This window comes from Priapulus caudatus, unplaced genomic scaffold (genome assembly GCF_000485595.1).
Source record: "Priapulus caudatus unplaced genomic scaffold, Priapulus_caudatus-5.0.1 Scaffold307, whole genome shotgun sequence".
NCBI lineage: Eukaryota > Metazoa > Priapulida > Priapulimorpha > Priapulimorphida > Priapulidae > Priapulus > Priapulus caudatus.
Genome location: NW_014577368.1, coordinates 255,905 through 272,797, shown reverse-complemented (window position 1 = coordinate 272,797; position 16,893 = coordinate 255,905). Strand labels below are relative to the sequence as shown.

Sequence of the window (16,893 nt, the reverse complement as noted above, 5' to 3'; positions counted from 1 at the left end):
ACACACACACACACACACACACACACACACACACGCACACACGCACACACGCACACACGCAGTGACGCACGCACGCACGCACGCACGCACGCACACACGAGCGAATCAGATTAACAAAAAATCACGGTTTGCTGATTGTGCTTTAAAGAATCACAACAGAACTTTCAGTGGTATTCATTAGGATACCATACCTTCTGATACCCCCACTCTGTCCATCCTGCCTGCTTGGCCACTCCATTGATCAACACAAGGGCATCCACCATGGTTGGGTGTACAATCTATGAACAGATAATTAAAGATATACTTAGCAGGGTGTGATAAGTGCACAAGTAAAGTATTCTATTTATGACATGCAACTATAACATGCGTGACTGGGTATTTCTTCACTAAGCTGATAATGTAATATTTAGGAAACATATATGCAAAACAAAAACCAGATAATTTTAATGTATGAGATCTGCGCGATTATTCTCGTCTTAAAAAATTGTGCTCATAGAATCAATAAAAACCCCATAGTCATTCAAATTAATCAAAATGAAGTTATCAACATGATATTCATTATCACACGAATTCTTCATGATTTGCAGTACACTCTTTGCTGAGCTATGCTCATTGCATATGTACACACTATTCTTCTAAGAATGCATTCGTGATTTCTTTGAAAAATCTACAGACACAATTTACCTGTCCACCTGACATAACTGACAGGCAGCTGTAGCCAATCATTGTTGTAACAAAAGATTCTAAAGAAAATGCTTGGCGCTAAAGTGCCGCTAAGTCAACATAATGAGAAAAGAGCATACAAACTGGTAATGGTCTAGATTGACTGACCCAGCAACAATAACTAAAGAGAGTGTGATTATCTTGCTCAAACGAACAAGTGAGTTATGCAGTTACAGAAAAAAAGCACTTTGATCATCTCAGTCGCTCTACGCATTATGCCCATGTGCCTCGCAAGCAATATTCGTAGTCACCCAACCCCATATCACACTGGTATGTCTACAAAAATAGAAGCTGGAAATTTCCTGCGGCATGGTATTTTACGTAATTTATGTTTATTATTATCTTCGCGTGCACGTGCAAATACTGCGTGAAAAAGGAAATAGCAAACAGAATGAATTTTGTACGGTCGGGATGGTTACGGCAAACAAGAACTATTTTTTTAAGTGCAACCTGTAGGTATAGTTCCTCACTGCAAGGATTCACGGTTCGTGGCTCAATTAACAGATGCACGAGCCAGTGTTACCCATGACTAATGAATGGCCAAGGCAATGGAATTCACCACTGTTACCATAATCTAGGGTTTCGAGCTAGACTGCCTCTGTGATTGGCGTAGCAGTATTCCTAATAGCAGACTTAACAGTAATTACCCTGCGACCAATGATAGGCTCCGTGAAAATTAACGAGCTCGCACTATAGCTACCGCGAGGCAGAATCGAGTCTAAAGATGCTAGTTCTTAAGAGCACCTGCAATCACGAACCTATCATTACAGTAAACCCGAGAATATATCTCGAAACATTCGACTGTTCAAAGTGATTATGTCACGAATTTCTAGCACCATCAAGTAGTATATTTGTGTGTTATTTGTACAAAATAAAATGTATGAAAATACAATTAGTTTTTCTGTTTACTTTTCATGCTTATATACCTTCTTTATATGCCCTAATTTGCCGGTGAAAAACAGAGAGACGCCAGTATCTGAACATGCAGTACTGGGGGAATAGTGTTAGACAACAGAAATTACCAAATCGTCTAGATTTTTGCAAATTTAATCAACGTAAAAACATTTTTATCAGGTGAGAGTTTGAGGATATATTTAGTAACGTTAGTTCTCACTTTTAATGTAAAAAAATGGCAATTTTTTTTTACAAATTTGACCAAGGTAAAATTCGTGACGTAGTCAATTGAACAACTGCATAGATCACCTGGATTGATCCAATACCACGTGACCTGCAACAAGGCGGACTTAATCCCCCCCCCACGCATGCCTCTAAATCCATGTGCACGGTAAGCGTGATCCGTTGTACACACTGAAAACGGAGACTACTATTATAGTTAGCATGTCCCACAAGATCGCTTCTAAGCTAAAGAAAATAAATCCTTGGTCAAAGACTAAAAAAATTTATATGTAAAGTAGATGTGTTTACATGAACTTTCAAGTATAATATGATGCTTACTGTTCTTAGGAATGCATCAGCTGTCAATGTAAAACATGAAGTAACATATATATAATAGGTTTTATAGCAGCTATTAAAGTAGATAAAATCAGGACTGGCTGGGGTTTCAGGACCTGAATCCAAAATTCATTAAAAACAAAAAGTATGTGCGTGCAAACTACACCAGACGGAATAATTCTAGGCCTGACTAGAAACATATACGTCGGAATTCTTACCGCGAACCTCGATAAAACGTTAGCACCAGCGCCCACTCCAAATCCAACAAACCTCTTGATTCTGTAAACACACACAATAGGGCTGGTGAAGAACATAGTAAACACTGTCACTAGCAGCTGACCTGGGAATTACACGTCAATTTTCACGAGGAAAATGGCAGTGTATGATACGTACTGTAGCTAACAAGTAAATATTATAGAGCGATGTGATATAGTACAGGGGTGGCATGCAACACTGGTGTTACTGTCAAACCTGTGAGCTAACACCCGGGCACTAGGAGAAACTCGTGACAGCAATGAATCATTATAATAATGCTAATTATGATACAGCATTAGTAACAGGGTTGTTAGAGTTGACAGTGCTGTTACACTGATGCAGAATCATTAAACCCTCCCGGTGAGTTCTATAACTCTTTTCTCTTTATACTATATAATTTGCCATCACGTGTTTCTAAATTTACAAGCTAAAAAAATATATTTCTAAGCTGAAATGTAAATATGCGTGCAAGAAAATTAAGAGATTAATTCTGACAAGAGAAACAACATTAATCTTTAGTTTAGTACCAAAAGCCTATCGGCTTAAATATTTGGTTTTAATATTCAAAGGATACAGAAAACGTGATGTGTGACACGCAGACAAGTCTACATGTATGCACGCAATCACTACGCACGCACGCACACACACAAACACACAGACATACACGCAGACATTAACGCTCGCACACGCACACACAGACATGCACGCAATCACACACACGCATGCAAGCACGCACACACGCTCGCACACGCACACACAGACATGCACGCACGCACGCACGCACGCACGCACGAACGCACGCACTCATACACACTCATCACACACCTGCTTACCCGAGTTTATTGCACACGGTGAGGATCATCTCTCCCAGCTGCTCCATCGTAGGATACACGAAGCTAAAAATGACCGAGCGTCAGTGTTAGTAAACCATGCTTGCCATAGTGGATGAAATCTCTGATCATTTATGTAATCCTAAAACATTTAATAACTACGTTGTACAGTAAAAAATTGATTCAAGATTTGAGATTCAAATACTCGGTTTATATCAATAGTTATGGGTGGTACACAGAAGTGATGTTATGAATAATGTCAATAAATAAAACTTTTATGTTTTATATAGTTTTAACCTATTGGTTATGCAAGTTCCTTACTTGTAAATTGTACTTGTAGTGTATGTGACAAATAATTCACTGGTATGACAACTATAACAGTACCTAATTATTTCTAAGGTATAAATTAAAACATGCACACTAAACTGTGGTAGCTAAGTCAACATGGGCGAATAAAAACAAGTGTTTTTTTTCTTCACTCGTGAAGTCAAGCTTATGGCCATTAGTACATCAATAATTAAGAACGCTCTACCAATTAAGTTGCCCTAGCAACTTGTAAAGTACTACAAACCGTAACGACACTTGGCTGAAATATATGCAGCCTAACAATGGACATAATTCTGCCCAGACCAACAATTAACATATTCAAAATTGTTAACGACTAGCACCAGTTGACTTTGGGGGGTTGAGGTGCGTTTTCCATAACAATTAGGAAAACGATAAATTTTTCGTTAGAGTATAGTTTTTTATGAGGCCATGATTTTTCATCTGTTTGCAATCAAAAGTGAAGTCCTTCCTGGACATGTTCGTATGCCACGCTCGTTCATTGATCAGCATGGCAACGTACGTCGTCGGTGACTTAGGAAGCTCATTAAATCTCATCATCAGGCTCTAAAATTTCTTTTATCAATACGTTTCCGGTTTATATACCGTTGCGCATCAGACAATTGGTTGCACAGCACAGAGACGAGGACGCTGGAGTCAAGCGTCAGTAAGCAGTAAACATAAGTTACATTAATCGGATTTCTACAGGAATGTGAGCTTCGGCAACTCGGCTGTCATTCGGTAAGGCGATTTCTGGCCGCCATGTTAGTTATATATTGATTTCCAATTAAAACCCTGCAGGAACCCATTCCCCCCCCCCTCCTGACAACTCCATACTGATCGACCGCAAACCAACGGCTGATGTGAAACGAACGATAGTAAATCGGGCACGAGCTAGCATTACTGTTGTGATGAGCGTTGGCCATTTTTATGCGAGCGGACTGGTGGGCGGGGCTATTTGCCATTAAAGGGGACATTTGTAAGCCCATCACACACCATCACAATGTATGCTAATATTGGCGTGCGTGAACATTCACATATAACTCATGTATATCATGCTTGGCTTCACATAAGCCTGCTCCCATCTGCACAAATATGAGCTTAAAACACTCTGTGTATTGTGCATTTCAAGACAACTATGTTTCTCATAGAGAGAATGTTGCTAAATGTGCTAAATTAATGCGTATCTAAGATAAAACGATCACACTTCAAACGATTTGTTTATTATTATTTGTCGCAGTTCTAATCCGAGGAACATGTGAAAAGAAGCCAACTGGTCTTTTTTTTATTAAACTAATATTAATGTAATGAACTGTGGCACATAATTAGCACTAGCTGGTACATTACCAGGCAACGTAATTAGGCAACGTTGATCCAATACGTGGGGGCAACAGCGACGATAATTGAGACATTCACAGCAACTCAAATCCAACGATTCCTCATCAACCAAAACAACTGGCAAAACTATTTTCTGCCACCTGTCGTGTTCACAAACATTCATCCTATAGCCGAAGTTATTGACAGTTTCAAATCTCTCACACTTTACGTCATGGATATGCTTTGATTGGGCGTCCATAACTTCCAAACATATTGTTCACCAAGAGGTGGTTTCCTGTTTAACTTAAATATTCGATTGCCCGATAATTCAAACCAATTCATTTGCATGTGAAATGTTTTAAAACCCGCTTTTACCACTATTACACACTCACATCATAATAGTGTGTCACATAGCTTTCGAAATAATGTCTTCATGCTAAAAGATTTTCAGATAAATCTTTTGGAGGAAAATCCTGAAGTAGCTAACAGTCAGCGGAGTTTCACCGTGCATGCACTCTAATGCACTTAAAATGCTGAAGCCACATGAAAAACGTTTTTTTGGCAAACCATCGCATAGCCTAGGTGTTTCAGATGTCTCAGATAAGACTTCTAAGATAAGAACATAAAAGACGCGGTCAACCCTTTGTTAGCGGACACCTCTAAGGAATGGACAGCTCTCTATAAAGGTCACTTCAGTGTTTCCCTCGAGTGGCAGTTAGCACTATAGAAGCAGCACTTTATAGAACAGACGCATGTCTATGACTATAAAGGATACGTAATTTTGGGGCTTCGGTCGAGTAACCCTGCAACCTTACGTCCTGTCTGAGACAAAGAGGGCCAACTAACTTGTGTAACCATTATATACATGTTTAAATGTAGTGAGTAATAAGTGAACAAAATAAAGTGACATTAGATGACTGCAACGTGCGAGTTGGGTTACAACAAATAAAGTCCCGGTTGGCGTATGTAGTGGTTGGGTTTACCGAGTAACACCTTACCTTTCAGGTAATGCCGGGGCATTCTCCTGTTGACCAGGAGCATTGACGTGATAGATGCTAAAGTGGCGCAGCAACGGCTGAACGTTTGCAAAGCTGAAGAATCCACCATAGCACGATGCACCTGCAAAAATATGTGGCAGAGTTCACCAATATTAGATCGACTCAACGCCTGAGATGAAAACTATATATAACGCAACACAGACTAAGGAATGAAGAAGTACACAAGTAAATAGCAATATACGTAAATATTAGTAAAGTAAAGCAAAGTTAAGTAGTGTACGTAGTATTGTAAAGTAAACCCAGTATAATTAAAGTACAAAATTAGTTGATTTGGTTAGGATTGGGCTTTGGATATTACACAAAACATTATTGATCAACCACAGCTTTCGTTTTTGAACTATAGGGTAATATATGGTTTATTCACAATAAACCCTCTTCTGAAGCGACGACCCCATGGTTCTCCCCAGACTATTAACGCATGTCAGGTCCAACATGCCCTTAAAGCTGAAGCCAATTTGCGACATCCCATAAATCCTCCTACATTCCTTAATTGCCTAATCTGCATACTTTAATTTCTCTATTCACTGCAGTACCAGTACTATGCTTCTATATTAGCCACTATAATTTTATTTATATTGAATTGATAAGACAAGATAAATACAAAGGGAACGTTTTAGATACATAAAAACTTCAGTAGGATATATGTGTGCGTGTATGAGTGTTTGCGCGCGTGTGTGTGCGTGCGTGCGTGCGTGTGTGCGTGCGTGCGTGCGTGCGTGCATGTTTGTAAGAATATATAATAATATATAATATACGTAGTATATGGGAGATTAATTGCTAGTATTAGGAAAATAACACTGTAGACAAATTCATCATCAATAGTAAACTGTTTATTTTTATCTACTTAATAGGTATGTATATAATTTTATATTAGCAACACATATACATATTTACAGGAGTAAATAAAAACAAAGCTCAAATGCATTAGCAGAAACGAATTAGCAGAAACGTGCAGTGAAATTTTGAACCAGACATGGACTGATGACACAGACATTGTGGCTCGGGTGCAAATGCTTTTGTTAATCAAATCTGACAGACATTAGACACATGCCTGATGCAAAGATCCATGGACATTCGCATGCCAATAAAATTAACAATGATCGAATACAGATCTGTTTTTAAATGAAGTGCAGACTATGAAGTTTCTCAACTGAAACTATTTCGCCCCAAGCGTGATTCATTTTCTCTTGTACATACCAATTGGGCTAAAATCTGCTTGAAAACTAGTTAAGCTCAGTAGTCTTGCCATTTGAATGCAATCGTATAGTGAATATAAATAAAATTGTTATAACCTCGGTCATTGCATGCATTCAATTAACGTTGATAATTAAAATTAAATACAAAAATTTGCACACATAATTTAGTAGGCAAATGTGAACCCCTTAAATTTTCGTTAAAATAATAAATGGCGTGCAGCAAAGAATAAATAAAGGATGCACCAAGCAAATATGAACTCGCTTGTTGCATGCACAAATACTCGCATGACAAACAGGCACTTACATACACGTACGCTGCACGCATGCACACGTACATGCACGCGTGCACACACGCACACGCGCATACGCGCACGCACATGCACATGCACACACAGGAAGACACTCGCGCACATTATATTGCACCCACTTACACGTGGAGCAAATGCACTCGCCTGCGCAGCTGCACACTGCAATTAGATTACGGAGGCAGTCATGTTCTAGAGCCGGCGGCGGCGGCGGCGGCATCAACATTCACCACGCTGCAGAGTTTACTTACTGTTCTGGCCGATGTCGTGGAACGTCACCATAGCAGGCTTCGTTTTCTCGCCCTGGATGGCCACCTGCATCGTTCCATGGTCTGTCTCAACATCCTCTATCTGAAATGAGATCGGCCATAATGACATACCATTAAAGAAATGCTTTGCACGTCTTGAATGAGTATAATGATACGACGTGGATTGATTTGACATTCTTTAATTATGTTGTCGACAGTGCATGGTCCCCGCTTCATCAGGCTTCGGATAAACGGCCGCAATCGTGACATGTTATAAAAAACTGATCCTTACGCACGTTGCTAACTTGCTATGTGTTCACTACTTAATCGGGGCTTTTTCGTGATTTTCGACCTGTCCCTATAATGCAAGGATCACTGTACCAGAAACTTATAGTAGTGATCCGGTTCATCATGTGTTGCGAGCATTGCTTGTTTAGGCATCGAGTTCATCTTAATCGAATTCATGATTGCATTTTACACGGTGGTCGCAACTGCCGAGAGCAGTCACGACACAATGCAACTCCTTTGAATAGCAGAAGCATCCATAGCAAACAATTATGAACGAATAGCTTTGTTGATTGTTTCAAATCTACTATCTGAATCATTTCATACAGGTTTTTGAGATTACACACCACTGGAGACTTTGTAACGGCTAAACATTAGATCTGGCTCAATACTTTCACCATGTTAAATTATTATCGTAACTCATGATAACTCATCAATCGATGCTTCACCCGCCGTAGTTTAGTTTGTGTATAACCCATAATCACTCATGAAATTTTGACCGATTTACAACACGACCTGTAAATGTACATTAAATCAATATATATATGTAATTATATAAGGTCCAGTTGGGGTAGTGCAAGTCACTCTCCGACTGACTGTAGCACACCAAATCCACGAGCACAATAAAACCCAGCTATATAGTTATCCAAACCCATAGTAAATCCCACCCAGGTTCACTGTGTTATAATGCAGACGCTAATACTGCAGCAATACAAAATCATCTACACAACCACGCTGTTTTTACCGACAGCAACCGAGACTATAAACACCAATGATGGAGTTACAGCACCAATGATGTAGTAATTGTAGTTGATAGATGAGGTAGATGAGGTTAAAGAAACTGAGAAGGCCATTGAGGAAGAGAGGAGACAGGTTATGTGAAGGAGGTACGGGAGGTGGAAAGAGAGAAAGTAGAGGAGATGATAGGCGGTGGAGGAAGCGGAGGTAAAGAATGAAGAGGAATACAAAAGCTGAAGAATGGATGAGAGGCAGCAGATTCTGTAAGTATAAACTGATATTTAGCAGTATGCAAATAAGTTATGCATATATTCTAAAGAGACCCGGAAAGCTCAACACATGTTAAACACGTTGTTTTTTGTCTATATCACATACTTGTGAGATAGTGTGATTTTACGTGATGCAAGGGTACTAACTGGCTTGTTGACAACGCTTGGTGTGCACTTGTCGTTTCCACTTATACTATAGTAATTTTCCGAGAGAACTCTCAAATCGACGTACGTGGCAACCGTCAGCCGGTGCCACTTGCACACACTGCACGCGAGTGCTCGAAATTGTCTCCCAAATTTGAAGCCATATCACTACACAGAGGTACATTCCTACGCTGCTTGTTTACTTAAGATAATTGTCATGGGGCCATCAGGCACGTAGCAGAGAGCCACTCAACAGGACAAGTCCTGCATCCGGAATACATGCATATCGACTACACACAGTTGTATACATGTAAACTATTCTGTTTATTCGCGAGGCAACCGGATGCACTATAACTATTAAGGTCCCGTCACACTAGAGCTACGCGCGCGCGCTCATCACGATCGCCCCACGCTCAAAAAATTTACCCGAGCGTGGTGAGAGCGTGGCCAATTGGGCCCCAGCCGAGCGTGGTGAGAGCGTGGCCAATTGGGCCCGGCTGGGGCCCATTTGGCCACGCTCTCACCACGCTCGGGTAAATTTTTTGAGCGTGGGGCGATCGTGATGAGCGTAGCTCTAGTGTGACGGGGCCTTAATATATAATTATAATTATAATTATATATATATTTATATCGATACTACGATCTAATTACGTCGATACTACAATCTAAGTGCGTCTTTACCCCGATCTCATTGCGCCCAACAAGCTTTCACCACGCTGCATACCACGCTCAACACACGACCGCATCACGCTTGCACTGCGCTCACTGCGTCTTTATTGCGACTAATCAGATCGCATTGCGTTCGAACGACGCTTGCACTGCGCCTAAGCAACGCTCACCGCGCCTCAACTGCGCGCCAGTCACGCTCCTAGTGCGACTTAATCATGCTCTAGTCAGGCGCCGACTGCGCTGGCAACGACCATATAAATACCATGGCATCCACCAAAACCATGAGCACCACGGAAAAAAAGCCCTTATAGGTATGATACAATGAGCCAGAGTTCGGTGCATGGGCATCTGATGGCCACATGTTTTCCGTCGATGGCACGGCAGGCATGGGGCACATTCCATTTTCTCAGGAAATCTTCGGCAATGGCATGCCATTCTTCTGGCATCGTAGAACACGAAATGACCTCCTCTTTGTGTTATTCTACAATAGCCTGGCACACCTCTGGAACCAACAGCGATATGGTGTTGCGGGCCACTCTGAAGTCCTACTGAAGTGAGGGATATTTATCATCCGATGCTAGATGCCTTATGGTGACGCACCGTGACTGCCAGTTTCAGTCCTGGTTCAAGTGCTTTTCTGTATCGGGTGTCCTGCTTCTGGATTCTCGGCCGAATTCTGACAAGCAGTTCATCCAACATCTCCGGAGGCATCCTCAGGAAGTTGAAGAAGGATGCTTGATCTTCCATGCGGAGCTCAGCCATGAGGCGATCATAGTGACCATAGAGAAGTCGTCTTTCTACCGAAAGCCACGGACGCACCCAGTAAGATCTTCGTTGTCTTCTATTTCTCCTCCTCATCCTCCTCAGCATGATGAGGGCTTGGCAATCAAGTAATTCGAGTTGTCCTTCTACGAGAAACATGGCATGGTGTTGCCTCATCCATAGTGGACACTGAACTGGTGGGGTGGCCAGCACCCCAATTTATACCCCAAGTTCGCAGGACGTGATCTGAGCGTGGTATTGACGCAACTAACACGTAATGCGAACGCCACAACGACGTGGTCGGAGCGTGTTGGGCGTAGTACAATCGTAGTACGAACGGGTCGAGCTTGCTAGAGACGCACCATGGTCATAGCGAGAGCGTGGTCAGGTCGCAGAGACATCTCCAAGGACGTAGTAATACCCCAGTCACACCAGGGCCCCGATCTCACTACGCTCGTACCACGCTCTAAGAGCGTGGTGGAAACGTGTAGAACGCAGTGTGGACGTATATAGACGTACTGCGATCGTGATCGAGCGCGGTGCAGTCAGCATGAGCGTGGAGAGCGTGGCCAAACTTTGAACATGTTCAAAATAATCGTGGTGCGAGCGTGGCGGAAATACAGCGCAGTGCGGGCGTATTGGAGAGGGGACGTGGAAGGCGTAGTACCCACGTAACTCGAGCGTAGTACGAACTTAATGGTCGTATCGCAAGCGTGTCGGGCGCGTGAAAATTGTCGCCCCGTTCTCAGCATGATGTCAATACGTTTTCATCACGCTGTTACTACGTCCATGGAGATGTCTCTGCGACCTGACCACGCTCTCGCTATGACCATGGTGCGTCTCTAACAGTAACAAGCTAGACCCGTTCGTACTACGATTGTACTACGCCCAACACGCTCAGACTACGCCGTTGTGGCGTTTGCATTACGTGTTAGTTACGCTCAGATCACGTCCTGCCAACTTGGGGTATAATTTGGGGTGCTACCCTGGCCACCCCACCAGTTCAGTGTCCACTATGGATGAGGCAACACTACTCTATGCTATGTTTCTCGTAGAAGGACAACTCGAACTACTTGATTGCCAAACCCTCATCATGCTGAGGAGGATGAGGAGGAGAAATAGAAGACAACAAAGATCTTGCTGGCTCTCCCCTTGTCTTTTGGCGGCATAGTTGTGTCCGTAGAAAATAATCTTGATGTTAATACCGTCAGACCATGTCCTCAGAAAATGTCTAAAATCTGCCCTGTGCCCATTGACCTTTGACCTGTGACCTCCAATTTCGGCACAGTGATAGCTTTTCCTACCATGATGCTGTACTATGTCAGATGAGCTAAAAATCACCAAGTTTTAAAAATCTCAATATTTCACCATGTTAGCGCTTACTGAAGACTGATATTGACCACATGTAACTTATTTACGTTTTAAAGCGAGTTCGTTTTGTTCATTTCGGCAATAAAAATAAAAAATAAAAAATAAAAAATGGTTACAATGCATTTAATAGGGTCAAATCTCGAAAATTTACACATTTGGAAATTTTTTTACACATCAACTGTCTACAGTAGATCGTAATGTATTGTAGAATTGATTAATTAAAAAAAAAGCTGAAATTTTGTCTTTTTATACCAATACGTCAAAAAATCACCAAAAATTAAAAAAAAAACACCAAATCACCAAATCATTTTTTTGTCACCAAGTCTTGCCAAAAATTACCAAATTTTCAAAATTGGTGACGGAAATCACCAAATGGCAACGCTGGATGACACGTGACCACTATTAAATCACTTCCGGTTCATTACCCTGTTAGGTTAGAGGATGTGACGCGTCATCAGCCGACCAATCGGAGGGCCCGCAGCTCGTGCACTAAAGCTGACGCGACGTTTTGTGGTTGCATTATTTAGGCTGGCTAGCGTGTGTGGCAATGACATGCACATTGAGATGGGTGGATAGTTACTGGTAAGTTAAAACGAATTCTTTCAATGTATGGCCCCCATGCATTCGACTGCGCGACTGTTTTTCAGGCACAAATGTGGTGTCGGTTAGTAAATTCGCGATATTTTTTTAAAACGCCGGACAACATATGTCATAACTCTAATGGTGCACAGCTGAAGTACATGGCTACCTTGCTTTAATATTGCCACTCGGCCGAAAACGGTTGAAATACTATTTTTCAGCTCCTGAAATTCAATTCTTAAGTATAGGATCCTATGGAAGATTTAATAGTGGTCTGTTCTCAGATACAAAAGAAAAACATATAGAAGAACGTGTAATGGAATATCTTATTATCTTACTTGTGTCAGCATCAAACTAAAACTAAGTAGATACATTGGCCAGAGAAGTGACTGCCAGTTATATGTGTACTACATGATGAGTAAAAACCTAGGCCTATAGGCAGACAAACACTGTACACGCACGCATGAACGAACGCACGCACGCACGCACACACGCGCGCACAGACGCATTCACACACCACGGACGGAATTCTCATTGCGCAGTCAGTCGTTGATCTTCAACAGTAATTTACACCACCGCCGGGCGTTTCCGATTCGCGCATTTTTCTGCGCTCATTTTCTGCAGCCTGCGATTTTATTCGTGTTTCTTCCGAACACACCAGCCCCCGACACAGTAATAAGGACAGAGCCCGACAGAAATGATATCTACTGCATATCGACACCGCCCCGGAAATTCATCGCATGTCCTGCATGAGCCTTCTCTTCGCACTCGCCGACCTCAGCGGGAAAAAAATTCGCGGCCCTAGCTTGCAGGACAATAGCAGCAGCTAGCTTGGATAATGGCGCCTTCGTGCCTCGAGTGAAATATCGATCTTGCCCCCCCCCCCACACGCCGCCGCCCGAGCATCTATCCAGTGGCCATGGCAGGACCGCGGCGTCTGATGATAACATCAGAAGTGAATAAGAGTTCTTATTAATAGTTGTAAGGATTAAGTTATTAGGAATAAGTTATTAGGAATAAGTTATTATTATTATATTACTCTCTACTATTACTATTATATTATAAGAGTCTATTATTATTCACTCCTGATAACATGCATGCACGAATCCACGGCGTAATTATCACTGACCGTTCGCATCAGCCGGCCGGACTAACCCGTCCTAAGTATCCACTCTCATCTATTGAGCCGCTACGTGTAAGCTCGATCACGCCAAAAGGGAGAGCAAGCAAGTATACGCTACTCCTCTACGTAAAGCTTAGGCAAATTGCACACGCGCAAGATAATCTGGGTCAAGCAGATATTAAAGCGAGGCGATGAAATATTAATATTTGTGGACGCGCTCGCCGAATACAGCCGTTATCTTCACCAGCCAGTTAGCAGCGGTTACTGCATTTGTAATAGGATCGCACCGTCCCATCTACACGCGTGCCACGCAGAGCGGTAGTATAAACCGCAGTTATCATTATCGTCTCATCATTTAAATTAATTGTTATTTCCTCATTTATTACCTTGTAATTTCAGCTATACCGTTGCTGCTGCTGCTGCTGCTGCTGCTGCTGCTGCTGCTGCTGATGCTGTACGTTATCAGGAGTGCCATAATATATATAGACTAATAAGATATGGTACTGTACTATGACACTCATGACGTTATTTTATTTACGGCACGCATGTGATCAGTGAATCTCTGCACACATCACACAGAGCGGCCGCATACATATACGTACAACTGTCCACCACCATAGCCATTAGCTCTCTACTAGAGGTGAAAGAACACAGCCCCTGTACACAGTACCACACATCATGGGGACATACGTACATCATACAGGGAATGTAGTTAAGCGGCTATATCGCACTAGCAACATTGAACAATACAATCACAGCTTTTTTTTGCACTGCCACAGACGGAGGAAACCGGGTAAAGGAAACGGGTGGAGGAAACCTGTGCTAGGGCAAAGCGCGGAGCTGGGCTGAAAGAAGGAGGAGCGAAGGGAAGGAAATGAACGGAAGAGAAGTGAATGCGATGCGAAGAGCTACATGATCGTGTAGAGCTATCAGCTGATGAAGAAACCATACGTGCCATCGCCGCCCACGCTACGCAATCACACACTAACAACAATGCCACGCCTTCACGACACACCATCCTGTGTGTGAATACATACGCACACGCACGCACGCACGCGCACGCACGCACACGCACGCACGCACGCACGCACGCGCGCGCGCACACACACACGCACTCACACTCACATGCACGCACTCACATTCACCGCTACCGCCCACCTCTCCTCCCCTCGCGTTCGCTCGCCCATACCTTCGTGGTTATGTCAGGGCTTCCCGGAGGAATGGATGTTTCCTGCATCATCCTGCAGCGAGTCGCAGTTCTCCCGAAAACAAACCAGTATGGCAAGCTGACTTGCAACGGCGTAAACAGAACGACTTGCCGTACTTTCGCTGCGGCGATCTCTGTCAGTGTGTGTGTGTGTGCGTATGTCTGTCGTGTGTATGCTACGGGTAAAATCAGTCGCACACGGGTTGTTTTGCGGGAGCGCTGCCTGCCTCGGGAGATCAATACTAAAATGGCCGACGCAGTTGAGGCCTAGCTGCGTAGGCGAACGCTGGCCGACGATGCTTACGCGGAGATGCGGGGACGGAGCACGCAGCCTCCGCAAAGCCGCCCGCGCTGCCAATATATGACACATTAGCGATGAGCCACGTGCTGCGTGGATCATGTGAGATGACGAAGCACGGGATTCGATGATACGGGGTCGGGTCACAGTAGAGCGCCTGGGTCCTCTCTATGCGGAGTACGTTGCGCAGGGAATGGCTGCGCAGGTGCACCTATATAGGCTGCCGGCGCTTGGCAACTGGCAGGGTTCGAAATTGGTCCTGCGACTTATGTGCTAAATGCGACATTATTTTTGAATATAACGCGCATGCACGCATATACACGCACGCACGCACGCACGAACGAACGAACGCACGCACACACACACGTACACACACTTACACATACGCTTACCACTCCAACCACCACCACAGATACGCGCGTACGCACGCACGCACGCGCGTGCACGCACACAGACAAACACACGAACACGCATTCATACTCCCCCCAAGCACTCACACACGCAGCCCAAACACGGATATTACTATGGATATTATCAGGATATTATTATTACGGATCCGGATATTACTATTACGGATAGATATCTACGGCTATAGTCACACGGATACCACCTCCCTCTTCCCACGACACGTGGTACATTGAAAGAAGGGGCGATAGGTGTATGCCTACGCGTATGGCAGATTGGTAGTGACTCTCTTACATATATATGCAACCTGAAAACACAGATAGCATTGTCCCGCTCTTTCTTGTTACTGCTGAGTTTATCCCAATATTTTGCCACTATACGTTAGATGTAAACAAACGCTCGGGATTCCATACATGAAATGTCACATTTCCATCGATAACCAATTGACAATTTCGAAAAACTCGAGATTTCGAACCAGGGAACGTTCCAACGTGGTAAAATATTTTGTACAGGCGGGTACGCAGCGAACAGGGGCATGGATCAAGCTGATACGAACGCGATGCAATTTGCGAGAGTAGCAGCGCTGAACATTTCTTCGCCTAAAATGTACACGGCCCCCAGCTATTTTGTCAGGGATACCTTCTTCTGGAAGGGATGTATCAGGGATGTATCAGGTATCCCTGCCAAAAGCATAATTGGAAGGGATTATTGAGCATTATCCCTGATTCATCCCTTCTCTTAATGTTCTCAATAAAAATCCCTGATACATCCCTTCTCTGACTTAGAAATTGTTTTAATGCTGATCATGTATCCCTGATACATCCCTTCTATGACTTAAACATTTTTATCACTGATTATATTGTTGTTATATGATATCTATGATCACAACTTCTGCCGGTACGCGGTAAAGCGGTGCACTACTTTATGCAGCAGCGCATTGATACCGGCTAGTTGCCAAGTGATGTGACGCGCGCGCATTTTACCGTTGAGGACGCGAATTTTAAAATGTGCTTCTAAAACCCTAAAGAACCCAGCATGGTAAGAGATTTGTGTTTATAAATAATTATTAATGTCTTTCTAAATTAATAGTAGCAGATTCGGTTGTGATTGCGTACGTGTATTTGAATGGTATTTAGTATTTACCAGAAAGTTTGTTGTCCATGATACATTGGCATTGCCATTTTCATTGATAGGCCTACTGTCTTACTGATAGCTAAACCGACCAGGCTCTCCGACTAGTTACACGGCGGAGGACACGTAGTGTTAAGCGAGATGGGAACTTGTGGCTAACTGATAGCGAGCTGCACACTAGTCACTACACTGTACACATACTGA

The 16,893-nt window shown here is 43.1% G+C and overlaps 1 protein-coding gene across 4 annotated transcripts in view; it reads right to left on the bottom strand.

Moving 5' to 3' along the window:
• The window catches only part of LOC106808818 (protein NDRG3-like), an 89,755-nt gene that overhangs the window by 25,631 nt on the left and 47,231 nt on the right, over positions 1–16,893 (bottom strand). For all 4 annotated transcript variants that reach the window (XM_014811683.1, XM_014811682.1, XM_014811684.1 and 1 more), the window contains 5 exons: positions 7,712–7,811; positions 5,900–6,020; positions 3,264–3,326; positions 2,394–2,454; positions 192–278 (listed from right to left, as the gene is read on the bottom strand). In XM_014811683.1, coding sequence (XP_014667169.1) covers positions 192–278; positions 2,394–2,454; positions 3,264–3,326; positions 5,900–6,020; positions 7,712–7,811 — 432 coding nt within the window. The remainder of the gene's footprint in view (positions 1–191; positions 279–2,393; positions 2,455–3,263; positions 3,327–5,899; positions 6,021–7,711; positions 7,812–16,893) is intronic.